This window comes from Haplochromis burtoni, unplaced genomic scaffold, assembly GCF_018398535.1.
Source record: "Haplochromis burtoni strain Fernald_Lab_line unplaced genomic scaffold, NCSU_Asbu1 Contig_213, whole genome shotgun sequence".
NCBI classification, from domain to species: domain Eukaryota; kingdom Metazoa; phylum Chordata; class Actinopteri; order Cichliformes; family Cichlidae; genus Haplochromis; species Haplochromis burtoni.
Window position 1 is genome coordinate 406,921 of NW_024582574.1, and position 27,028 is coordinate 433,948.

The following is a 27,028-nucleotide window of genomic DNA, read 5'->3' on the forward strand; positions in this document are numbered from 1 at the left end:
ATATATATATATATATATTCCTCCAGATATAAGAATGAATCTTTTCTTATGGACAAGTTTAGCTGAAAAACTGAATGTGGAACAAGCAAAGCTTAATACTAAACAATATATACATTAGCTGTATAATGCCAGTAGGCCAGCTCTAATAGTAATTTGGTATGGCTTCGCGGGCCAAATGTAATTAGGCTGCGGGCCAAATTTGGCCCACGGGCCAGAGTTTGACACCTATGCTCTAAGGGATTTGTGTCCAACCGTGGATAGTGGACAGCTTGCGGCTGGATTGATGGCGTGACGTCAGCGCGCCGCTACCTCTCCCAGAGGGCAGGATTAGTCGGGAGCGGCAGAGACAGCGCTCCGGTAATCTCCCGGTAATAAATGGGGGGAGTCAGGCACGTTTGAAACTGCCGGTACCGAGTGACACCCCGAGACCCCCTGAGACTCCGGAGAAAGTCCCCACAGTTGCAGCACGATGGGTCGCTATGTGGCTCCGCAGCAATCCAACGCGCCCCGGGCAGGTAAACGCAGCAGGTAAGCTGTGGAGACGTATGGGTGAGCTTGTCTCAGGAGGATTTACACTGGCAAGGTGTTCACTGTCTGTCAACAACTGCTGGGGTTTTATTTTTACTGCTGTAGTCTTCCGTGTGTGCATGTGCACGTGTATAGGCAGCACTGGGGGAGATTATGGGTGGTTCCTGACAACTTTGCGTCAAATGAAATTGACTGTAAAGGATTTTTTTCTCCCCCTCTTGCCTAAATGCTCTTAGCGTTCTTTTCATGAACTAACACGCTCAGGCTGCTGCGCTGGACCTGTGGATGTCAGGGATGCAGCGGAGGATCACGAACTCGGTTGTTGACCGACCTACTGCTGCCAAGGGTATTTATGGGAGATTAGAGAAGACATCATAGGTGAATGGCAGACTGGTCTATCTATCTATCTCGGGTTGCAGACTATCTCCCACTCTAAAGGCCATTGTTCAGTAGGGATTTATTTATTTATTTATTGAAATTCACTATTTAAGTTTCAAAGGTTTAAAACTGATGTCCCTCTCCCTCTCACTATTACAGCAACTCAGAAGGGGGCCAGAATAAAAGACCACTTGTCACGTCATGACTGTAAAGCTTACCTGCCTCTGGGCGTTTATGGTTTGGCTCTCACCTACTTGGCACCTGCCTCAGAATAACCAGATAACACCTACTTAGAGTCACAGGCAAATTTGTGGCCACCGTGTTACTTTTACCGCTACCGGTTCTTTACTGCCAGTTCACTTTATTTTGCGGGTCAATGTGAATAAAGGTCCAATTAAGCCTGTGATGATTAGTGAGCGGCTTCCTCCGCGGTCAGCGCGCTGAGATCAGAGAGAAGGCTCAGGAGTTTTGCGCATTAAAAAAAACGAACGAAGAAGACTGCGAATGGTCCATTGAATGGAGACAAAAGAAGACAGAGACGTGTGGTTCTGCACCACTTGGGACGAACAGTGCGGTTGTGTGTGTGTGTGTGTGTGTGTGTGTGTGTGTGTGTGTGTGTGTGTGTGTGTGTGTGTGTGTGTGTGTGTGTGTGTGAATGGGCGGTGCGCTGACTTGGGTTGAGAGAGAGACAGTACCACCACCGGACACGAGAAAGAGAGACAGAGAGACACAGAGAAAGAGAGAGCGAGAGAGAGAGAGAGAGAGAGAGAGAGATTGCGCTAGGCGAGGGACGAGAGTGTTGGTTGGAAACACACAAGGTGGATGATTCTCGTGCGTGCAGCAGCAGCAGACACACCACCGTGCGTCTTTACGCTCAGAGATCACCCAGCCCTGATCTCCTAACCTCTCCTCTTTCTTGCTTGTCTAGCAGCAGCTTCACCTGCGAAGCCACAGCGGAGGACAGCGGAGCTTCTCAGCGGACACTTTGCTGACTGAGAGACGGACGCACGGAAACCTCAGCGTACTTTAACCATGGAGGAGAGTCAGTCGGAGTAGGGTAACTTACTACAACCTACACCATCCACAAGCAGACTGTCACAAAGGACGCCAATCTTCAAGATGGCCCGATAAATTCTTAACGCCGTGCTTCGGAGATTGGATTGTCCATCTCTCAGTAGCGCACGAGACGAGCAGAGAGGCCGTTATTTGGTTATTTCAGTCTTCAGATGGACCGTGTGCCATCCGCACTTGCTGGTAAGATGCGCTGGATCACACTGGTGCTTGCCGGCTTGACTTTCTGGGGCAAAGTTACAATTTGTAACTGTTTCGACTACGAGGAGCCAGACTATGAATATTATGAGGAAGAGAGAGCGGAGACCATTGACTACAAGGACCCCTGCAAAGCTGGTGAGTCATTTTACTTTATTTTAGCTTTTAAATTATAAAAGTAACACAAGAACTATATTTATTACTCTGGTCACGGTGATCCTGCCCTCCTACAGCTGGCTCCGAGGCGGCACGTGCGTGTGTGTATGAGGGATGACAGCGCGCTTCTGCCAATAACCGCATAACCGGTGTCGGTGTCTGTGGCGATCTCGCAGATGCATGCCACGTGCATGCCACGGTGACGGTCACGTTAAGTCTGATGCACTTTTCAATGCATGCAAACACACAAACATGCTCACATTCAGCTCAAGCATCCCCCAGAGTCCAAATATTGGTGGCGCGCATGGATCGCTTGGATGTGTAGGTTTGCGCGCGTGTGCAGATGTCAAGTCAACTAATAACAGGGATAAAAATAACAGCTGGATTTACACAGGCGCGGATTCACGTTCTGTCTCTCACACACATGCGCGTGCACACGTGATAAACATTTAACATTTGTGTAGTTGTTGTGGAGTAACACCCTGATGTGGCTTAATCGCTATGAACGAGTTTCTTGTGTGTAAAAAATAAAAGAAAGAAAATCTTTCACTGAATCGAAAATAAATGTGTCTGTTGTGTCAGCGAGTGGTTGCCAGTTTTTAAAAGTTTTAAAGTTTTATACATAAGAAGTGTATTTTTTTTAATAGGTCTTTTATTGGCGGCGGGAAGGGGGGGGGTATTTTGGATTTTATATAGTCGCTCTCTTAACCAGTCCCTCTCCTCCTAGTTATTCTCCTCTGTTAGCGCCTGGACCATAACCTTTAAATGCAGTATTTGTTGGTGACCATTTACATATCCCCATTTTATTAAGGCTGGCTATATGGGAAATGTTTTAGACTGTTACCAGTGTAATGATGACCAGTGGCAGCACCAGATAAGATACACCAGATAGAAACTGGTATTATTACGTTTTCAGCGGTGTGAATCATCCATGTTCTTCTGCTTATCCAATTAAGGGTTACAATTTTTGTGAAAGCCTCTTCCAGCTGTCCTAGCGCTAGAAGAAGGGTACACCCTGGACATGTCACCAGCCTGTCATATGGCTGACAGAGAAACAGACAGACACACTACCTACAATCAATTAAGAATCACTAATAATCTAATGCAAACACACAGAAAAGGCCCAACAGGCCAGTGGATTCAACCACCAGCCACTGTGGAAATGACTGTATGCCAAAGAATAATTAGATTAAATCCTTCAATCCTCACTCTTCTTATTATCTTATACAGACAATACATCTTATGCTTCTTTTTTTTTTACCTTCACTTGATGAAAACAAGCTTGTGCTGTTGCTCAAGTTATTAATTTTTAAAATATTGATAAGCTATAAAATTATTACTTTTTTTCCTTAGGTTTTATGTTTTTGTTCATTTGGGAACAAAAATGATGGAGAAATTGTTCTGCAAAAAGGTGTTCCTGTAAAACAGAAGAATACATGTACCTCAGGGCTGATGAGTATATGCACAGTGCCCTGTGGAGCTCCATCCTGTGTTGTGTTGGATGACCACAATTAACTGTGTGGTGGCCCTGGCCACCCTTGGCCACTACTTGGCTCCTCCCCTAATTGTCCCTGAAGTGCACAAACCATTAATAAGAAACATTTGGCACCTAGTAATTGTGTCTTAGGTAAAAGGGAAAATGCAGTTCAGTTTCATATATAGAGCAGCAATTCATACTCACAGTAGGCTCAAGGTGCTCGAGTTTGCTCCAAAATGAGAGAGAAAACGCCAACAATAGGACATATGTGTGTTGATCTCCTTGCTTTTAGGCCTAGAACAACGAATTTCATAATCTAACTTAATATCTTTTTGATATATTTTTTAAGGTTTTTCTGACCCTCTCCTCTCCTCTTTCTATAAGAGGGATGTTGGGATGGTGTAAAATAAATAAGCATCTTTTAAAATCTGGATCCTTGTTTGGGGTTACACCCTCCTGACTTTGTGTGTCTTTCTCCGTGTGTGTTTGTGTACATGCGTGTCCATGTGTGTTTTAGTGGTACTTAATGTTGTCTGCGATGACACATTGGACTGATAAGAACTCCACCCCAGAGTGCTAAGCGTCCACACGCTGACCAACACACATTCTTCCCATACCAAATACACAAACCTGACAACCGTGGACATTGGCCAGTGTGTGTGTGTGTGTCTGCATGTGTGTTTGCTCATGTGCATGTCACACTGATCTCTATGTGGGTGATTTTTATGTTGACTCTGCAATCCCATGTCTCTGTGGCTTTTTAGCTATGCAAAGAACTTACCGTTCATTCGTTTGTGTGTGTTTTGATGGGAGCCCGGCAGGTTAAAGGGAGTCAGTAAGTCTACGCATGTTTGTGAGACCGAGCGAGTCTTTAAGGTTAAAATAACTGAGAGAAAAAACACAGCGAATGTATTTATTTTCTGAAAATATCGATGAACATAAAGAGCCTTCTATACTCAGCTGCTGAGGTTTCTTGCAGCAAATTGCATAAACGCACACAGGCACACACACTCCTAATAATCAACACATACGTTCATCTTATAAGCCATAATTTTACAAGTGCCATTTGTTTTCAGGCATTTCTGTTTTATTGGACATTTGACAGCTGGCACCTTTTTACATCATTTGAACGTGTATAGCTCATTTATATTAAATACTGAGTCCCCAAATTTCATTCTCCTTTTATTTTCTCCTCTGATGATTTGGTTTATAATAAGAAAATGACAAAACCATCTCATCTCAGAGTCAGTGTAGGTTTTTTAAACTGTGAATGCAGCCCCACTGGTGAGGTATGAAACTGCTGTGGGTGGGGTGTGGACGACCAAGGTTAAAAAAAAATGTAATTAACTTGAATGATTTGTGTAGGATCGGATAAGTGGAAGAGGATGGATAGATTTGTGCAGAGATAATAAAGTCTGGTGATGCAATGTTGATGACCTTTACTTCTCTAAAATTCAATTTGAGTCATTTTTTATTGTTAATAATTGCTGAAAGCTGTGCATGTGTGTGTAGTGGGGTCAATTACGGCTTCTGAAGGCGGAAATTTTTTTTAGAGCCACTGGTGTGGAGGGTGCTCTGGAGCTTTGGCCTGTTTTGCATGATGCTCATCAGCAGATTCAGTTTGCTTATCTTCTCATCTGGCTCAAAGTTTGCAAAGTTTTCATCATTTTATGGTGTCAGTTGATTGTTCAGATGCACAAGTCTTGGGCTAAAAAATAACACTACTGTAAATACAAACGAGTAAATGATTCTGTTTTTTGTTTTATGCCTGCATCCTCACCACCTGATGTCTGTAACTGTTCCACTTAGTACTGTGTGGGAGCATGTCATTTAATATCTACCTGCACATTCTGAGATACAAGCTTTCAATATGCTAATCCAGCCACAGATACGGACACACAAATGTTTCAGTGTGAGCCTGCAGAGCCTCTGACAGACACACACAAGTGTCTGCTGATGTGCAGCTGAATTTAAACCCACTCGCACGCACACATCTCCTGAGATTTTCTGGAGTAATCGTGTTGCAATTAATGCACTGACTTGGCAGCTATGTGCAGCTTGTAAGAAGTGGAAGCGCGACTCATTCCACGCCTGACCCCATGGCATCGGTCTGAGTGGTTGGTATTCCGCCTCCTGTTTTTGCTGGGAAAACACAAGGGGAATATTTGGCTGTCTGCTTATCTCCTCCGAGTCCCGCGCTGGTAGACAGGGGAACACACACTTCCATGTCTTTGTGAAGTGATTTCCCTACACGAACACACATGCACACACACACACACTACACACACACATGCTAAGCTCCCTCCATTCACCCGCGCTTATCTCTTCCTGGTTGTCTGCATCCTGCTACTCAGCTGGAGATGACACACATACGCGCACGCTCACACACACAAATGCGCACACGTATGTGCCCCTACGCTCACTCAAGAGTCATTCATGCTTCCTTCCAAATCACTGTTCTCATAAAATCCTCACACACATCGAGTGAAAGCTAAACAAACCTCGGTATCTAAAGGCTGTGGGTCTTTTCTTCAGGAGGAATCAGAGACATTACTACCTTTTCTCTACTTTAAACACAATAGTCGGGCATCGTAGGAGTGTGTGTGGGCACAGTGTGTTGTTTTTTTATGGACACATCACTGAGATCAGGTGTTACAACATAAGACTTAAAAGATTTAAAATGTTTTATACAAAATTTGTTTGAGGGGTGGCACAGTGGCAAAATAGTTAAGAATTGTTGCTTGACAGCAAGAAAGTCCTAGCTTTGAATCCACCGGCTGGCACAGGCACATCTGTGTGGAATTTGCATATTCTTCCTGTGCCTGTGTGGGTTCTCTCTGGTGCTCCAACGTCCTCCCAGAGTCATGCATGTCAGATTAATCAGTGAGTCTAAAACTCTGTCACAGTTGCCAACGTCTATATTTCTGCGTTAACCATGCCACCCTGTCCAGGGTGTACTTCACCTCTTGCCCTTTGAAAGCTGAAATAGCCTCAGGCCTCCCACAATGCTAAAGTGAATAAGCAGTTCGGAGAATAGATGAATGAAATTAATGAATGAAACAAAGTTGTTTATTCTCTGCATCATGTGCACCTAAAGCAGATTGTCACTGCACATAGTCAGGTAATATGGCTAGTTACATCACAGTCTTCAATTTAACCTTTCATTGGAGGGATCACCTCATAAACTGTTTCACATTGGCTGAAGCTGATTCAGATGTGATGGTAGAATATATAAGGTACCATACTACACTGTACTTTACTGTAAAATAACTGGGATCTGTTCTATCAGTTTCTCATTTTATATGCAGATAAAAGATACTGGCACATGGGATTTAAAGAACCATTTAAAGTGTACGCCACAGTCTGAGGCAATTGCGTTATCTTGTTCACCACAGAACAAGATGCAGGGTGTGCTTGTTTGAAAGTCTCGTGGATAGATTTGTTTTAGTCAAGAAGAACAGCAGAAAGAGCGTCAAACAAAACAAATCCAAAATAAACAGGACACGGATTAAGTCAGACATACTGTAGCATGAAAAGGAGGAACTGTGGTGGAGGTTGCAAAGTGGCTTGCAGATGCACAGCAGGTGCTGTTATCAATTTTTGGGGAAAACAAATCTGATGTTGATATACAGGTTGATATACATTGTACATAAATATATCCATGCAAAGTGCTGCTAGGCCTTTACTGCAATCACCTTTAGGTGCTGCTGGTTTGTGGCTCTCTTTGTCATCATTTCTATAACATAGAAGCTGCTCTGTTGGGATGAGATCGGAAGACCGACAGGGCCAATCAAGAATATGGCCTTTATTTGGCTGGGGAAGCTATTGTGTTGTTTTTGCTATAAACTTTAGGTCATTATCCATTTGCACTGTAAAGCACTGTCTGATCAGTTTTGAAGCATTTGGCTAAGTCTGAGCAGAGAACATAACCCTGTACACTTCAAAATCTATCCTGCTACTTCTATCAGCAGTTGCATGATAAATAAAAAACACAAGTAGCCTGGTTACACAAACAGGAATACACGTCGACGCCATAACGTTACCTCCAACATGGTTTATACATGACGTGGCATACTTTAACAATGAACTGTTTCCCCCCTTCTCCATACTTTTGTTGTTGTTGTTTTTCTTAACAATGGGAATAATTCTATGGTTGTTCACTTTAGTTGTCATCTATGGTGTTTCAGGCTTCCTTTTTTGTAAACAATGCACTGGGCTAATTATACAGATCTTTTATCTGCTTAATTTGTCATAGAAAGGAACAGGAGTAACCTGGTTATAAAAGAGCTGTTTGTCAATCAATTTTTGATTTAATTTTGAGCCTTTGAAAATGTTGAGACTGTATAATGAAATGGCTGAAATGGCTCCTCAACAGTTAATGCAAAGCTTTTGTTGAAACCCTTGAATTAAACCTGCAAGTCTGTGCTTCAATCACATCTTTATTCTTTGATTTAAAACCCACTGTGGCATAGAGAAAAAGAAATTAGTAATGATAACCAATATAGCTGATTAGTACGAGTTTAACTCACACTTAAATTTTCTAGAAGTGTCCCAAGCGTACCTCAGATCCTGGGATTTGAACGCCTGTGCAGGTATATGTTCGCTGTGTACTGTACATGCAGCCCACCAAGTCGTGACATGAGCTGCAGCTACTGTTCATCCCTTCCCCCATTCATCAGTAGGAAGGAAACTAGAGCAACATGTGTATGTGTACATTTGGCACCGTGGCTGCCTTGCATCTTTGTGTGTTAGCGAGGGAGCAAGTGGTCTCACTCATATTATATTAAACAGGATTTTCCCGAGCAGAGTGCTCCTGCCACTGAGCTTCCGAAGTCTTCCTCAGGATTCCCGCCTCAGCACAAACTCTGCGGCCATGCCCAGGGCCGACTGTTTGTTCTGGAGCGTCATTGTTCCGGAGCAGCAGAAGCCATGAGTCAGCATCGCCTTCACATCACCCACCTGCCATGCACCGTTCAATTATTAAATGTCTAGGTGCTTTTATGTCACCCAGCTTTCCCTGATGGTATTTATAGAAGCAAAAAAATAAAAAATACAAAACCAGACCCATTCACACATTAATGTCTGAAGAAAAGCCTCTTTCTCCTGGCAGTCAAACTTGTTTTGTTGTCTAAGTATTGTAGCAGCAAACTCCTCCCTACACTCCACCTGCTGCAGTTGTGATCTTTGATGCCTAAGCAAGCTAACGCTACAGGAAAAAAAAGTGATGACCATGTAGCTGAGCTAGCCTGTATTGTCACCTGTGGCTGAAGACAGATACGTTTAACCAAACCAGGTAAAGAGAAATATCTTTTTGAGTTCAGATCTCTGACAAAGATCTCTTTAGGATCCTTATGATGTCATAAATTCTGGTTTTCTCAGTCTTTAATTGCCCCCATAGATAATCAGCACTATTGAGATCAGGTGACTGTGGAGGGCAGTTCATCGTACCTTTTCTTTCCTCTTCTTTGGTCTTCTGCTGCTGTACGACTCCTTGTGGTGCTGCTTCTCCTTTGTAAAGAGTTCACCAAACGATGTCTCCATTTCCCTCTCAATATCATACTGCTTAGGGGAATTTGAGGCACAGCTGATGGACGAACAACAGCTACAAGTTGATTATTTTAAAAATTCCTCTGATGTGAGTCAATCAATTCCGCCTGAGTCTCATGTGAATGCTGCTCCACTGGAAAGATTTCATGCCTTCACTTGATTTATGCACTGTAATCTAACTGAAACTGATCATTTATGGCAACTGCACTGAAATCCAACTTCAAATGAAGTTACTCATCCGGTAATTGAAACTATGTAGTCAAACCTGGGTTCAGCGATCTGCGATCTCAACAAGAACAACATTGTTCTCTGTTCTGTGACTTTGTGCATTTAAAGGCCAGTTGGCTGCTCGTTCCCTGGGTGCAGACCCGGGCCACGCCGACGGGAAACCGAGCCGTAATCACGTCCCGTCACAATGTCTGGCCAAACCCATGACCCGCTAGGGAGGAATCCCAGTGTCACAGTAAAGTGATTAGGGGGTTACACCAGCTCTGTGAGTGCATGCGTCATATGATATCATGTTATTCTGTCTCATACCAAACATGTCTTTGCGCGATCTCGCTGTCAATTTATAGTTCAGAGTTCTAAGTGAGCGAGGCCTTTGAAATCTTTTCATTCATTTCAGATTTAATTATACAGCAGCCAGTTCACAACACGAGTCATCTCAGGTCACAGCACATTTAAGGTCAAGACCTTAGAAAAAGAGAAAACCCCCTTTGAGCAATGAACAGTGGAGATAAGGTGATTTTTACTCAACATATTTGTGCTCTTCTACCCTTTACCTTCCATCCATAGCATTTTACAACATGTTCTTCTTTTCCTTTTGATCTCTTGGCATAGACTACAAGCAATGTTTACTGAAAAAACTAAAAATAGCTCCACTTGGACAAAAGCTCCTGTTAACTGGATTTGTTTATGATCAGTCTGGACTTCATTCCGGGTCATTTCAAATGTCCAGGTGTGTGCCTCACGGCCCTGCCATCTGTTTTCAGCTGTGTTCACGGATGAAGAAACTGTGCTTATTCTAATCTCTAGACAAACACACACGCACACTGTGGCGCAGGTAAACACAGTGATGTGTCAGTGTACAAGTGTGTAACTGGGTCTTTGTCAGTGTCTGGGACTATATTTACGTCTGTAAAAATATATAATTAGAGTTTGCGTGTTTTGTATAGAGTCAGACCTCAGTGCGACTGGTGATTTTAAAGTTTCTAATTATGGCTTCAATTCAGTGAATACTCACCAACACTGTAAGTACCCTGTGTTATTCAGGATTTTTTTCTATTGCATGTCACTCTTGTCTCTTGCCTCTGTGTCTCTCTCTTTCAAATCTACTTGCAGCAGGGTGTGGGTATGAACATTTTTGGACTTGGACTAAGCAGCTACATTTTTCACTTTTTTTTTTTTTTTACCAGTGATAGAAAAACTGCAGCATCTCTTTACATTCCAGCACCTTGGCGTAAGTGCAGTAGCTCAGCATTATTCCATCTTAAACACTCAAAGAAGAATAGAAACGGCCGTTTCAATTTCAAGTGCTACTCAAAGTCATACTTTGCTTCACAATGGACAATGGGGGCTTTGGACAGTTTGGTTTCACAGCAGTTATTTTGGGTTTCGGGATAAAAAAAAATCCATAGAGACAATCCATGTAGCATCTCCAGGAATTTCAACACTTTACAATTTGTGTTTGAATCGAATGTTCGATCAGAGTGTTGTGAACGTTATGAAGGTTGGTACGTGGGCTTGTGTCACACATAGGCTTTGACACAACCCCCCTCTGTGTACTCTGTAAAGGAAGGCCAACTTGAAAGTGCTTTAAACTGACTCCTTTGGTTGGTAAAATCAATCAAAGCTATGCAAGACTATAAGACTATTTATTTATTTATGGCCTCTGCAGATATTAACCTGGTTTCAATCACCAGTTTCAAAACTTACCGAATATGGTGGTTGGTTTTTTTTTTTGCACATTTTGTAAATTAGGAGTAAAATAGATAATAAGAAGCAAACTCACCAAGGCAGCTCACTCTCCAATATTTACCTTTAAAGGAAATATTGTATTTTGTATAAATTCATTTGGGTTTTTAAATTCAAGAAGTTTGTAGTGCAGTAAAAGTCAGATAAGGGATTACAGGTATTGATTTGTAAACGATCTGACATGAATAACTTGATCTTATTATATGATATTATACCACTATGACTAACTAGGCAGCTCATTCTCTGTCTCTTAGCAACCCTGTCTTTAAACATGCAACACACTTTGGGGTAGAAGTGTAAAAGTGAGGTCAGAGGTCAAATGTGACATGATATTTGGATGCAAACTATAATGTGGTATTTAGAAGATATACGTGTCACATATACATGTAGATATGATTTTCTATATGCCAATATGTTTTTGATACAAACAATGGCAGTAAGAAACTTTGACTTTCAGATCAATCTGTTGATGTTGAAGGAGAGGTCAGAGGTCAACATGATATTTTAACTCTTTATATTGTACTTTATACATATTGACAATACATACTGAACTTGTAAGATTCATAGTTTCTAAGTCATAATGTTTTTTGTAAATCGAGGCTGAGCCTAAAGAAGTAAAAGAATTTGAAGCCAGACAGTGAAGTAATGCTTCAAAATATCAGGAGCACCAATGGGTAAATCAAAGTGTGATAATCCAGTTCTGACCAATGCAAAGGAATGATCTTCAGCTGCTCCCTTATTTCCCAAGAGGTTACCACTGCGGATGGATCCACATATTTGATTTGGCACAAATTTTACGCTGGCTGCCCTTCCTGATGCAACCCTCCTGTTTATCCGGCACTAGGATTACACCAGCTTGTGACCCCTGAGGCTGGGTTCATGTCTCCTCCTGGTCTAGAACTGGGAATCGTTCATGTGTAAGGCAAATGTGGTAATCACTACACAACAGAGCATACACACAGTATATATATATTTTTTAAAAATGCACAAAAAAGGTCTTTACAGTATAAACACAGATTTCCTTCTTAACAAAGCTGAGGTTTCAATAGTGAACAGATATTTGGGTGGAGCATCAATTTAATAAATCCACTTCATAAGCTCTCACCTCAAAAGCATGCCATATTGTAACTCTTTGAGGCCTGCATTTTTGGTACTTTGCCTCATCATGACCTTTTCTGGCACCATCAGTGTTGAACTGCAGCACCTGCTGTTGGTCGCAAAGGGTTAAAGTAGATAAAGCAGCTTGCACAATGATTAGTTTTGGAGAAAATCCTCAAACGGGGCCGAGATAATCTCTTTTTTAATATAACGGCACGTTTGCAGCCACATTTATATACAGCATAATAATATCACATGAGTGAACGGGCTCATATACATGCACGTTCACACACATGGATGCCCACATCTTAGCCCACCTACACTGTGACCTTATATTTGCTTAATGAGGAGCTTAGTGAGGTGTGTGCAGTCATTGTGTATGTGTGTTTGTGTTAGATACACCCCAGTGAGTACAGCATGAGTGCAGAACGCAGTAGTGCATAATTGTATACTGTACTGTAGTGCAGTCAAAATGTACAGAAAAACACCTGCTACATTTATCACAAATAACATTTAAGCAAACAAATTTGTTTTAAAAAAATCAGCTAATCTAGCTGCATTTTCACCATCTTAGTTTGACAATGTCTTATGTGACAGATTAAATATCTTGAGAACTAAGTAGTTTACTTTCTTCCCTTGAAAGCTGCTGGCGTCTCCTTTAAACGAGGGCTGTGATGTGATCAAAACCCTTTTTAAAAGCTTTAATGAAGCCTCGAGTCTCTTTGTCTTTTTGGAAACTTTGCACAATAAATCCATACCGACAGATGCGGTAATGAAGGTGTTCTCTGGTCACATATGCAATTTTCAATGCCTGAAATGCCGCTGTTGTTGTTAGCGTAGCTCTTAGCAATCCCATAATGCCTTGTTTGGTTGGAACATAGCCATCAGTGGCTGTGTTACAAACCTGCCAAGTAATTAAAAGGACTAACTGGACATCTGAGTTGCAACTCATTGCATGGAATAACAGCATATTGACCTCATTCTCTATAGACCTGCACTTTCAGGGTAGTGAAAGCATAATGAATAAATCAGCATAGATGCAATGAATAATATGTACATTCTCCTTTACAGATGTCTATAACATTGTAAGCTGTGTGCTCAGGGTGTGTTGAGCATTCATAGATATACATACTTATCATTCAGGCTATTTTTTAATAGATTGTTGTTCTGAAAACAGATGGTACGTTACAAAGCTGAAGCCAGACAAACATTACTACACAGGAAATAATCACTTCGATCGAACTGCTTTGAATTCTTGTTTAACTTCATCAGTTATAGTTATGGGCTCGTTCTCCACCTCTTTGCACTCGCATTTTGAGCGTAGTTTGTTTTGCAAAAAAGAGACAAATCATACATCAATCAACATTAAATATGCATTTCACTGATAGCATTAGGATTAGTATTATCATTCCAGTTTGAATGCTGTTATCACAAACTCTACTGGGAAAGATAATGCATTGAAACATATCTGTGGCAGCACTCAAATGAACATGGCAACGACTGCTTCACTGAGTGTTTAAGAGAAACCCAAGCAAAAACAAAAATCTTTTTCATCTAGTGATCACAAAAAAATCATAAACAACCATAAAAGTTCAGGCAGGGAAATATAATACATGACTAAAATAGGGCAGCCATTATTTTTTATTTAAATCCTAATTGAATCGCATTGTGTTATCATTGTATTAAAAGCTTATGTTTGATTGCTCTTTTGCATCAGTGTGTGCGTGCTTTGTTCAGATGACAATGAGTGATGCTCGCATTTGTTGGACATTCGCTGTCAGGCTGCAGAATTACTTGCAGAAAGCTGACTTCAGCTGTGTCTGCTTGAGAACTTGATCAATAAGACACAAAGCAGTCTCGCTGCTAGCTGGCAACATGGTGGGCTGGTGGGGTGAATACGTGTGAGTAGTGATGCCTCTACCTCTCAGACTGTGTTTGGTGCATTACTGTTGTGTGTGTGTGTGTCCCTGTGTGCTACTGTGTGTGTTTGCTGCAGTGCCCCTGCTGAAGGGCGAACAGTAAGGCCCTGGTCAGCATGATGTAGACCTCCTGGGACGTCCTGGGGTTTTTGGATCAATACCTTTCCTCCTGCATCTCCCTGCATCACTGTTCTCATCCCTCCTCACCCCGTGGCTTGACTTTGGGCTATTTATGGTATCTCTATGGATTAACAAGACCCTAACGATCAATGGGCCAAACTTACTATCACTGTACTCCCCCTCCACTTCTCACTTTGTATCTCTGCTTGTGTCAGCTCCTTTTCTCTGGAAAACTTTTAGTCCTTATATTTTTCCCTTGTTGTCCTGAAATGTTCAGAGCCAAGAGAAGTGTAATCTCAGGACACTGTCACATTCACGCTGCCCCACAAATAGGAGCAAAAATGAAGGGAAAGTCTTTTTCCAATGCACATGCAAGGTGATGCAGACTGTGTTTGTACGAGGATTGTCACATTGTCCTCTTGCTGTTGAAGTAGCAGATTTAAGTCGATTGTTTGTTCAGTTTTTTTGTTTTTTCACTCTTCTGTGGCTCACTATGAACGCAGAGAACATACTAGAGGAAAACTTTGTCACCCACAGCAATTTAGCGTCAGAAATAACAATTCTAATAGGCCTATCCAGACCACATCTTTAAAAACGTGGTGGTGTAATTGTGCTGTTTTTGCGACTTTATGTGTCAAAGTCGCACCCAGATCAGCCTTTTCACATAGTATTAAACCTCTTTTTATATATGTTTTTAAATGGTTTTCCTTTCAACCAGGGATTAATCCAATCCAGACTCTCGTTATAAAATGCCCAGGGAAAAAATATATTTAAAGGGATAGCAGAGTCTGTTTTGCATTCACTCTTGCATAAATAACAGAGCTGCAAATACTCGAAAAATGACAGCGAGAAGTTTGATTAGTACCATTCATGACAAATGAAGAATGGATTTTCCTAAACAAATCTCTTTCCAAGCTGAACTGTGCACAAGCTGTGTGACGTACTACCCTCATTAAAATACCAAAAACTGGTTGGTCATCTCTGTGGAGCTCAGCATGAACCCAGTAGCAACCACCACCTGTAGCTCAAAGTTAGAGTCAGACTTAGTGAATCATGAAAGATTAATTAAAGAAAGACTGAAAATAATTAATTTTTCAGACTTTCAGAAGTTAAATTCTGATGCGTTTTGTTGCTGTAGACTACTTTGGACTATTGTGCGAACAAAGCCAGCTGCTGGTCATTTGCGGTGATCGTTGCTCTCTCTCGATTGTACAATGTGCATTTGGTAAATTATGTAATAAAAGCAGGGATTACCATGATGTTTAATAAATGCATATCTTCGCACATCTACTTCTTTTACTGTTTCAAGCTACCTCCACAGTTTATACTAAGGCAGCCTGATCAAATGCTGGCTCTTTCTGGTTTTAAAGGTGATTTTTTACATAATATATAAAAATAAACACATTGCTTCACATCCAGCTCTAATTTAGATTGCTATCCTTCCAATCTAAGCAAAATATAAAACACCACTGAGCCAAACACACTCCCAGACTGCATCTGATGTTGTTATTCATAAATCTATGGACGCCGTGGTTTGCTCTTCTCTGTAACAATAGTGCCGAGTTGAGCACAATGGCACCCTGACCCCTTTTCCTTTAGCGGCAATCCCGATTAGCTAAATGACAATCTTCTCCCGTGCCATTGTTAGTGTATTAGTGTCTTGAATCCCTGTGGAGGCCAATAACTCAGCTCAGCTAATCACTCAGAGATGACTATCGTTCAGTTGTCCATTGTTACAAGCTAGCGGGGTAATTGTGTTTACGTGTGTGTCTATGTGTATGTGTGTGTGTTGGACTGAGGTGATGAAGAGACTGAGGAGGGAAGGTCTATTACAGTACGTGCAGTGCAGCTGTTTTTGCCACCGTGTAGCTTCTCAAAGGTATCAAGGTATCACTGCAGCTCGCCTGTAGACCTGACATTTGAAAAATCGAAGCAGCGTGCTCCTTGACAGTGATGTTGGACCAAAAGTTCTGTTTAAGTTTTTGATTTGTCCTTTTCATGTACAAACATAGATAAATGATGATTTTTTTAAGCATGCACATTTTTATCTGTTTTCAGGGTCACCCTGAAATGATTACACTTCATGTTTTCTCATTAATCTCATTAATATATCAAAAAATGAAGCAAAAACAGGTTTTTGGACTGCTTTTTAATGTCAGCATCATCAACATCAATCTGTTCTTCTCAGCAGGATGGTTGAAAGGAGAATGAATGGGGAGTGAAGGTGCACAGCCACATTCAGGTCCTTTTTTCAGAAATCCTGCATTTTATTCATGGAGCTTTTAGAGATTTAGGAGTTTTCCTTGTGCTTTCTTGGCTAATATGTTGTGGTTGTCTTTTGTTGAAATGTAAACACCAAAATGGAGCGCTTGAAGCTTGAAGCTCCTAAGGAAGCAAAGACTGGAGACACTCCTATTTTGCTTTTAGGGGAACCCACTGAAGTGGTCTGAGCATCCAATCGGATGTTTCCACTTTCATTAAAAGTAACTGGTAGAAGATCACGAGGTAGCCCCAGAACAGGTTTGATAGATTATATCTCATTTGTCCAGGAAAAAGAGAGGATGCAAGGGCAGGAGTAGAGAGAGTAAACAGCAGAGCAGTGAGTGTCCTGATTTCAGGCCACTGTAACAGCCACTGTTACCAGTGTTGAGGTTACTTAATTACTCCCTGGAGAAAGTAATTCATTACACTACTTGTTACATTACTTATACATTACTTCATAAGACGACCTGAAATGCATATAAACCATAGCCCCACATGCTAACACACCAATCTCTCAATGAGGACACACACTTTTTTTTTACAGTGTTTAAATTTGAACATGAAGCGAAGTTTGAAACCAGAGCAAAGAGACTTCAAAGTAATTGCCACAGTGATTATACTGTAGAAACATGTACAGGTGTAAAGGAGGCTTTAAGCCTGACTGCCCTTCATTGTCTTTGTTACCTGTTCAAATTCAGGCTCTGGCTGCTTGGCTGGGGTCAGCATGCACTCAACTTTAAGGCCATTCTTGATTCTTGACTAGTTTGTGTTAACGTGCTGTCTGTGCAGCTGCTTGTGGAGAGCTGATGTTGTATTTGCAAGAAAAAGACACCTTTCATATGATTTTCTTTCCATTTGCCCGGCATGCAACTGAAGAACCTTTGTAATGAAAGTGATTATGTAATTGTAACTGTAATGTGATTACTGAATTTAGTGCAGCAATGGGTTACATTATTGTGTTACCGAAAAATGTAATGTGACACGATTAGACACGATTAACATGTTTACACCCAACACTGAAGATAGCTCTGTGTGTGTGTGTGTGTGTGTGTGTGTGTGTGTGTGTGTGTGTGTGTGTGTGTGTGTGTGTGTGTGTCTGTGTAGCAATACACAGCTGCTTTGATCTCTGAGTTTATATCAGATACAGATTTCTGTATATTAGAGCAGAGGATCTGGCAATTGATTGTATAGCTGTGGAGGAAGTTAGACAGTTGACTGCCAGAAGGTTAAATTAAGTCATCACCTCAAAAGTAATAGATGTCACTGAGTAATTTCCTGGTATGTGTGACATCTACCTTAGCAGCTGCCCAGACTGTAACAAAAGGATATTTGTATTTCCCTAATCCGAGAAACCACGACCACTGAACTGGAGGTTGTAATAGGTTAAATACTTTGAACATGAATCAGACTTCAGAACAAATAAATCCCTGCTGTAACAACCTTGAAATGTTAGTTTACAATAGGACTACAGGTACATTTAAGTTCTTTCTGTTCCCATGTGTTAAATAAAAGTAGAACGAAACAAAGATTTCCATTTCCACTCTCACAAACTGTTGTACATGTGGTGTTTGAAACACAATATTCTGTTTAACTTGTAATTAACTTTTATTTTTCATTATTCATTGTTTTTTTAGGGTTTTTTTGTGCAGCCATATATGATAAATGCCACTACTTTGAGTAGTGGCATTTATCATATATGGCTGCACATTACAAAGACATTATATATTATATAACATGTACAAATTAAGGTTCAAGAATTTATAAACTACAGTGCTTCTGGAAAAACACCTCATACATATGAACCAGTCTCTGAGAAAATTATCTCACTGCTCACCACATTTATTACCTGTAGAAACATTTTTTCTTGTGAGTTTATGGGCTCAGTTACAAGTTTAGCATATTTTTAAAATACAAAATGAATTCATAAATCATGATTGTGATAGTCTCACGTTGACCTGGTTGTACTTCATCTTGGTTCTCCTGGAGGTTCCTTACTGTTAAAAGGGAGTTCTTCCTCCCCACTGTTGCTCAGTGCTGCTCATAAAGGATCATCTGATTGCTGGTTTCCTCTCACCAATATTGCCCTTACCTGCCAGTATAAACCACTTTAATGCAACTAGGGTTATGGTTTGTTGCTATATAGATATGACTGAAGTAAACTGAATTACAGCAGTGTAGACTCTGGGAAGGGGCAAACCTGTGATTGGTAAGTTGGTAAATGGCCTGCATTTGTATGGCGCTTTTCTAGTCCCTAATGACCCCAAAGCGCTTCACAGTCATTCAGACACACATTCACACACTGGCGATGGCAAGCTACATTGTAGCCACAGCTGCCCTGGGGCGCACTGACAGAGGCTGCCGGACACTGGCGCCACCGGGCCCTCTGACCACCACCAGTAGGCAAACATGGGGTTAGTATCTTGCCCAAGGATATTTGGCATGCTGCCAGGAGGCGGCCTGGGATCGAACCACCGACCTTCAAATTAGTGGCTGACCTGCTCTGCCACCTGAGCTACCTGAGCTACCCTAAGTTACTGCTGTCTATGTGTGCAGTGTCCCTCAGTCTCTCACTTGCGACGTGGTCACCGTCTCTCAAGTTGAGCCATCAAAACTGAAGTTCACAAACTTCAGAAACATTGTTTTGTTCTTAGTTAGATTGCTGTGCTGTTAAATTAGCCGGTACAACATCACACTCTTTGGCTCCTGTTGGTCTCAAACTGAAAAACACATTTGTTACACTTCAGCACATTGTGATTCTGGTCATGGTTTAGCTTTGGGTCTTTGTGTTTGAACTTTACAAGCATGCACTAAGATGGTCAACAGAAATGCAAGCATTTTCACTTTTTGATTAGATGATTAGATGAAACTTTATTAATCCCTCGGGTGGGTTCCTCCGGGAAATTCAGTTTCCAGTAGCAAAGCACCGAAAGAAGTTGCATGTTACAGATACATTAAGGGGAATGAGAGTAAGGATATAAGCATAAATACACCATATATACACATATATAGATACAGAATATACAATATGGATAAATAGGATTGCTCATTTGAGTGAGTATATTGCACAGTGATTATTGCACAGTCAAATATAAGAAAGAGACAAAAAACAAAAAACAAATATTGCAAATATTGCACCATGTAGAAAAGCCCCTACAACTCAGTTGTTCCCGCCCTCCCTTGTCCCCCTGTTTCTCCTCCCTCTCCCCTCCAGTGAGGAGTTAAACAGTCTGATGGCGTGTGGGACAAAGGAGTTTTTAAGGAGTTTTTATAACAGTATTAGGATTTGATAATAACTGGAAAATGTTCTCTTACTTCCAGCTGTATTTTGGGGTGACATCGCATTAGATGAGGAAGACCTGCGCATGTTCCAGATTGACAGGACGATAGACCTGACACAACACACACACATGCACACACACTCTCGACAGGGGCACACGTCTGGTAAGTGGACTCACTCTAACTGTGACTGTCTTGTGTTTTCTTTGAAACTCTGTCATTACCCATCAGTTGCAGAGTAGAGTAGCTTGAAAAGGAAGGAAGTAAACAGGAGGTCACCTGAGGACAACAGGATCTGTCATTGTCTAATTTTTCTTTTCTTTTTTTTTTGTTTGCCAGGTGGAATCGAGGAACATGAAACTCTGAAGAAGAGAGGGTCTTTATACCTTCTGCTAGAAAGAATACGTAGGTTTGGTTTTGGTAAGCAAACTAAAATTCATCCCATGCTGTTTTTCAAACTTCATGAAACCTGCTGACTCTGCATGGTGGAGCTTAGGGACTTTATTTAACTTACTTTGTTAGTCATTAATGTTTATGGAACTGAATGACCTAGACAGCCTGTTGGTTTTCTTTGCAAGCAAAATTTCTTTTCCCCTTGCAACTGCAACCAAGAAAAAAACAATAAAGACACAGCAAAGCATTTAAGATACATAAATTAGGCTACAGTCCCAGTGAGATAAACTTTTTTTCTTTCAATTCAATAGGAATCGTGGTGATATGCTGTGTCATGTGAAATAATTTTCACAGGACATTATACAGTCCTGCAAACAACTAAGCACACCCCATGATTCCTTAGCTAGGAGAACCACCGTTAGCAGCAATAATTTGGAGTAATCATTATCTGTATGACTTTATCAGTCCTTCGCATTGTTGGGGAGGAATTTTGGCCCACTCTTCATATCAACGTCTCTTTCACTTCTTTGAGGTTCGTGGGCATTTTGCTTATGCAAGCTCTCTTAAGGTCCCGCCATAGCATTTCAATCGGGTTGAGGTCTGGACTTTGACAGCATCATTACAACGCCTTGATTCTTTTCTTTTTCAGTCATTCTTTTGTAGATTTCATGTGGTGCATGAGATCATTATCCTATTGCATGACCTAATTTGGGTCGAGCTTTAGCTGTCAAACAGATGGCCTCACATTTGACTCTAGAATACTTTTGTATACTGGAGTTCGTGGTCTACTACTTGCAAAACAAGCCCAAATCATCACTGCTCCATCACAGTGGTGACAGCTGCTGTGAGGTGTTTTTTGGTGATATGCTGTATTTGGTTTTCTCCAAATGTGGTGCTGTGCATTATGGGTAACCATCTTCATTTTTAATTTCATCTGTGCAAAAGACATTGTTCTATAAGTTTTGGGGTTTCTCCTGGAGAGCCTTCTAAACAAGCCATACTTGTTCTCTTTCTAAGTGTAACTGTCATGAACTTTAACGTTTAACACTTTGGGGCCTGTAGAGTCTCAGATGTAGCTCTTGGGTTTTTTGCAGTCCAAGCGTTGTGGGGTCATCCAGGTTGTGGCACTTCGTTAGTACACAGCTGAATGCTCCAGACTGCCGAAAGTTCTGGTTTTATGGAGGTGCTCACACTTGCTCATGATCAGTTACTTAAGTGCATTTAATTAGCAGCACCTGGCTGCTATTTCAACCCTTAATTCCAATAGAAGCAGTAAGGCTGTACTACGTTTTTCACCCTCTGCTTCTGCAGTTTAGTTTTGCTTTGTGACACAGTGAAATATGTCATGTTTCACAGATTGCTGTGAAAGCTCTCTTTTTCACATGGCTGTAACTACACCATAAACTTTTATGAGGGCCCACTCATGAAAACCAAAGTCATACCACAAATCAGTGACAAGCTGATTTTTCTAGAAGAAGCACCAAATAATCACATCGTAGAAAGTAACAACCATGGTAGCTTGTTAGAAAAGTGCCTTTTCCTTCCAAGAATCCTCAGACAACTTGCTCATCTTTCTGGGATGATTTTAAATTGAAATTTCATCAAACCCTTAAAAGCCTGTTTTGCTGTTTAGGCAAATGAAGTACTTCACAATGAGGAAATAGAGACACCAGAAGCAGATCTAGAGACTGAATCCATTACAAGTTTACTTGTTTTCAGTTCTTCCAAGTGTTGATAGACCTGACAAAGCTGCAACACAACCTCTGGTCTACACACTGATATCTGGCACCACTGAAAGTTTGCTATACTTTTATTTTTAGAACTTGACTCAATGTAAATGTAAAAAGCTGCATTGCATTAGCATAACTACATTATGTCTGTTTGAGTTTTATTACTGTGGGCCCTTAAAACAAACTGTGAAAGGTCAAATATAACAAGAAGCATCATTATCCAATACTGTGGAAGCACATTTATGACCTCATATTTATAACATTTATTAGGTTTGAACACAACACTTAATTAACTGTGACTTTTCCTCTCACCATTCTGTTAGATTATCTCCCCAAAAATGACAGCAAGGGAGCTGCCAGTCCAAAGAGCCAAAGTGGGAAAGCTGGGAAGAATGGAAAGTTTGTGAAAACTCGTATTCCTCGAGCAGCCACTTCCCGAGCTGAGAGGATATGGCCTGGAGGAGTCATTCCCTACGTCATAGGAGGAAACTTCACTGGTAAGCAACTCCGCTGGACGGCTGCCCGATCAGCAGTAAATCACACACTCATGAGTGATTGTGTAAAAGGAGGATGTAAAATTTGTGTGTTTCAGGCAGTCAGAGGGCCATGTTCAAGCAGGCCATGCGCCACTGGGAGAAACAGACATGCGTGACTTTCATTGAGAAGACAGATGAAGAAAGCTACATAGTCTTCACCTACAGACCATGCGGGTTGGTTTGGAAATGTGTGTCTGTTTGTGATTGTGTGTGTACCTAGAGTTCACAAGTGACCTTGTCACACAGAGAGACGATGTGGTCACTCAACAATAGCTCTACTTTCCTTCCTGTCCTGCTCCTGTTTCCCCATCCCACCAATCACGGCGCTTGGCTTAAGTGTTTGTATGTTCGTGCAGTTTTTTTGTTCATATTCTGGAGAAGGGCATTGTTCTGTCGAGTGGCAGCACGGTGGGTCAGAGTGTGTTTGTACAGTGGTGACACTTCAACTGACTGGATGGGAGGTTGTAGGGTGCCTGAGATCAGGGCATTTATCGCTCTGAGACAGTGTTGTGCACATGGTTGAAAGAGTAGGATATCCAGCTCCAACTGTGACTTTACAGAGTTGGTGTAAAAATGACCTAGAAACAATTCTTATTTAACAAGTATTAACAATGTCAAAATGCAGAATCCTCACTCGTTCCAGCTTTTGCTTATATGACAAAGTGTTTTATAGATGCAAAATTGGAGCTTTTGACTTGGAGTAACAAAAATTTTAATTCATGTTTTTGAAACAAGGATTTTCACAATATATAGATTTTTTTTTATCCAATGTTCTGCTAGCACCACAAAAGTTTACATTAAGAGACTGTGTAGTTATTACAGTATGTGTACATAGATTATTATTAACGCTCATTATCTGGTTATTGTGGTTAACAGAACAGACACATTCAAAACTTAATATTCAAGACCAAATATCCAGTACCTGCTAGTTTCACCGCATCCTTGTCAGTGTTATTATAGTTCCATTTTCTTTTTTCTTTTATTCGTTTCTAACTGTTAAATGGGAGTTTTTCCTTCCCACTGTCACCAAGTATTATTAATAGGGAGTCGTCTGATTGTTGGGGTTTTCTCTCCATTAGTGCAGGGTCTTTACCAATATAAAGTACCTTGCAGTGACTGTTGTTGTGATTTGGTGCTGTATAAATACAATTTAATGTATTTTTTTGTCTTTGTTCAGTTAGAGTTAAACATATTTACATATTTGGGGCTTTTTTAGTTTTTATTGCAATACGAAAGAAACCAGTGCCTTTGCATTAGCCTTGGGTTACCTGCCCAACCCAGTGAGGTAAATCAACACCCACATTTAATATAGTTTATAGCGGCTTTTATTATTAAAATTGAACCAAGTTTTACAATCACAGCCTAGCTGGGTCACAGACACGACATCCCAAAAATTTGACCAAATTTAAAAAGAAGATCATAACATTTTCTAAGACTTGCTTCTGACTGCTGAGTCATTTTAACTTTTAACACTTATTTGATCAATTATTTTGATGCATTGAGAAATGTAACCTTACCTCAACATTCAAGCTGTAGATGTGTAGAGTCAAATTTGATTTAAATAAATAAATAAATAAATTTGGAATTCAGTTTAGGATTCTTTTAGTGTCTCTTGTAATATTTTTTTGTAGTTTTAATTTGGTTTCTCTTTTGGTTTGAGTTAGTTATAATACTCTTGTTGACTGTGGCAAAGTCACATCTTGAAACACTTTTTTTTATGGCTGGAGAATTAAATACAATCACATGCTTGCTTGCAGACTCTCGGTACCTTTGGAAATTTTCTTGCAAACATGTTAACAGACTGTGGTATCAAACCTCGTAGACTAAAATGTGCCCATGGCATCATGAATCAAAAGCACTGAAGCACATTTAAAGGAAAAGTTAACGGGAGACAATAAACATCTCCGATTTTAGAGCAATTGTAATTTATATGTGAAGTTTTTGGACAGTGTTTTTGTGTGAAGAAGGAATTTAACTTGTGGTTTTCTTTTTCTGAAATCGTGAAAGACATCTTTATAATTTTCCAATAAAGTGCTTAAAAAGAAATTGCATTTTTGATATCTCCAGCCGTGCAGCCACAAGCATCAAAAATACTTCAAACCATAATATTTGTTGCCTGATGAAGCTCAAAAAGTTATACATGGATGAGTCCAAATGAGGTTGCTTTTAAATGTAAAAACCAGCAGGTGAGGAAAATATCTATGTGTTAACTGGTGATGTCACTTGCTTGTGTTCTGTGATTGGTTGGCTGCATTAGGCACTTTAAGCTGACGTCTAAGTACCCTGCAGGTTGGATGTGCAGTGTGGATGTGTGTAAATCAGACAAACAAGGAAACATAAAATAAAAATGCACACATAACCACAGTACATGTACATCTGTTGTGTGTTTGTATGAATTTACTGACGGTTTCCCTCCACCCCTCCACCCCCCCACCCAAAAAAGCAGAGAGTGAGACTGTATCTACTCCAGTGACTCCTGATCCTTACCGTGCAATAAGCTCACTGGATAACTTTAATCAGATTTGTTAGCCTGGCACGAATGTCTCTGCTACCCAGCAAAAGAGAAGGAAAGCGTGTGTGTGTGTGTCTATGTGCATGCGTGCGTTCTGAACAGCGATATGTGAATTCTCACAGCATTGGGTTATGAAACCGCAGCATTATCAGAGTGTTTTATGTACCTAAATCCTGCCGCTTTTCCTCTTGTGGATGTAGTGGAGGCCAGGAAATCCTGAAAAGATGTGTGTGCGCTTGTGTGTGTGTGTGTGTGTGCGTTTATTGTTACTTGAACATAACACTGCAGATTCTTATTTCCACTGCCAACTGTGTAGTAAATTACCTATCTCTCTGCTATCAACTTCCTACTAATCCTCATTAGGTGTTGTTCCTATGTGGGTCGTCGTGGAAACGGGCCCCAGGCCATCTCCATAGGAAAGAACTGTGACAAGTTTGGCATTGTGGTGCATGAACTGGGCCACGTCATTGGCTTCTGGCACGAACACACGCGGCCCGACCGTGACGATCACGTGACCATCATCCGGGATAACATCCAACCAGGTGAGACCTATTATTAGACACCTGTGGTCTCTGCTGGGATCACTCAGGTTGTTTCTAGACGCAGACAAACAGCAACGCTTCTAGACTGAGTGTGTGCGTTTCCAAATTCACACTCAGTCTAGAAGCTGAGTGAGTGTGAAGGAGCCTTTTAATGACTGTGAAGTCACCTGGACCGCTCTCACCACAGTCTGTCACTTCTGCTCAAACACACCTCTCTGCACCACAGTGTAATCTGACAGGTGTGAAATCATATCACACAGCAGTATCTCAGACCTGACCCACGGCTTTATTTAGAAGCAAATCAGAGCTTTCACCAGTTTTGCTCTGCTGGACTTTAAGTATTTGAATAAAAGCCCCAAGATACCCTTTCTGTTCACATTTAGTCTTTTTTTTTTTTTTTATAGATGTGTTGCGCAGGCTGTTTGTTTTTGCACTTATGAAAGCAAACTAAGTAGGTACAGTCTGACTGTTGATCAAACTAAAACCTCCTCATGCTGCTACATCTGCATGTGTGCAAATATTTGTGCGTATGTGTGTGTTTGTACGGCGTGCGTGGAATTTCTGGTTCCCAGGCCAGGAATATAACTTCCTCAAGATGGAGCCAGGGGAGGTGAACTCTCTTGGGGAGCCATATGATTTTGATAGCATCATGCACTACGCCAGGAACACCTTCTCACGGTAAGCAGTGGTTTGAATTTCAAAGATTATGATATGCCAAAATTGATTTAGTTATTAACAGTAAAGTCTGGGCTTTTTCTGTGTTGTGCTGTTGTTGTTTTGTTTGGTTTTATTATGTTAGCTCCAGTCTGTCTTTCCGTGCGCAAACATCAGCTATGCATAAATTAAACACCTCACTTGTTGTGTTACTCACATAGTAACACAACAAGAAACACTGTGAACCAGCGTTGGTATAATTGCCAATTAACAATTTTTAGGTGTCCTACCCACATGTCAAAAGCTTCTTTCTCACATGATCGCTACATAACCTCAGGAGAATCAGGTTGGGACCCTGTCCAAAGTTGATCTTTTTCACATGCAGTACACAGCAGGAAGTAGTTCCCACTACCATAAATGCTCCATTTGATTCAGGAGATGCTGCTGCTGGAGGCAGCAGGACACAGAGCTCTAGCTTTAAAACTACCTGATTGCACAATTCTTACATCTGTTCAGCTGGGCATCATACATTGCTTACACTAGGTAGCTGGCAGGCTAAAGCTCGTTTAATGTCCAGTCTGATTGCTGCGCAAGTTTATAATGTCAAATGAAGCTCAGAGGGGCGTCTAGAAAAGCGCATGAGTGAAAATGGCAAAC

General features: G+C 41.0%; 1 protein-coding gene across 3 annotated transcripts in view; it reads left to right on the plus strand.

Annotated features, from left to right (window-relative positions):
- Nucleotides 1–327: 327 nt before the first annotated feature.
- tll1 (tolloid-like 1) overlaps nt 328–27,028 on the plus strand; it is a 59,203-nt gene continuing 32,502 nt past the window's right edge. Inside the window, exons 1-8 of one of the 3 annotated variants that reach the window (XM_042226473.1) lie at nt 328–528; nt 1,838–2,313; nt 20,047–20,169; nt 20,344–20,424; nt 22,451–22,624; nt 22,720–22,837; nt 25,539–25,717; nt 26,290–26,395. In XM_042226473.1, coding sequence (XP_042082407.1) covers nt 2,133–2,313; nt 20,047–20,169; nt 20,344–20,424; nt 22,451–22,624; nt 22,720–22,837; nt 25,539–25,717; nt 26,290–26,395 — 962 coding nt within the window. In that variant the 5' untranslated portion in view covers nt 328–528; nt 1,838–2,132. Of the gene's footprint in view, nt 529–1,591; nt 2,314–20,046; nt 20,170–20,343; nt 20,425–22,450; nt 22,625–22,719; nt 22,838–25,538; nt 25,718–26,289; nt 26,396–27,028 lie in introns of those variants that run through there. The other 2 variants (XM_042226474.1, XM_014338228.2) reach the window with 2 other exon arrangements.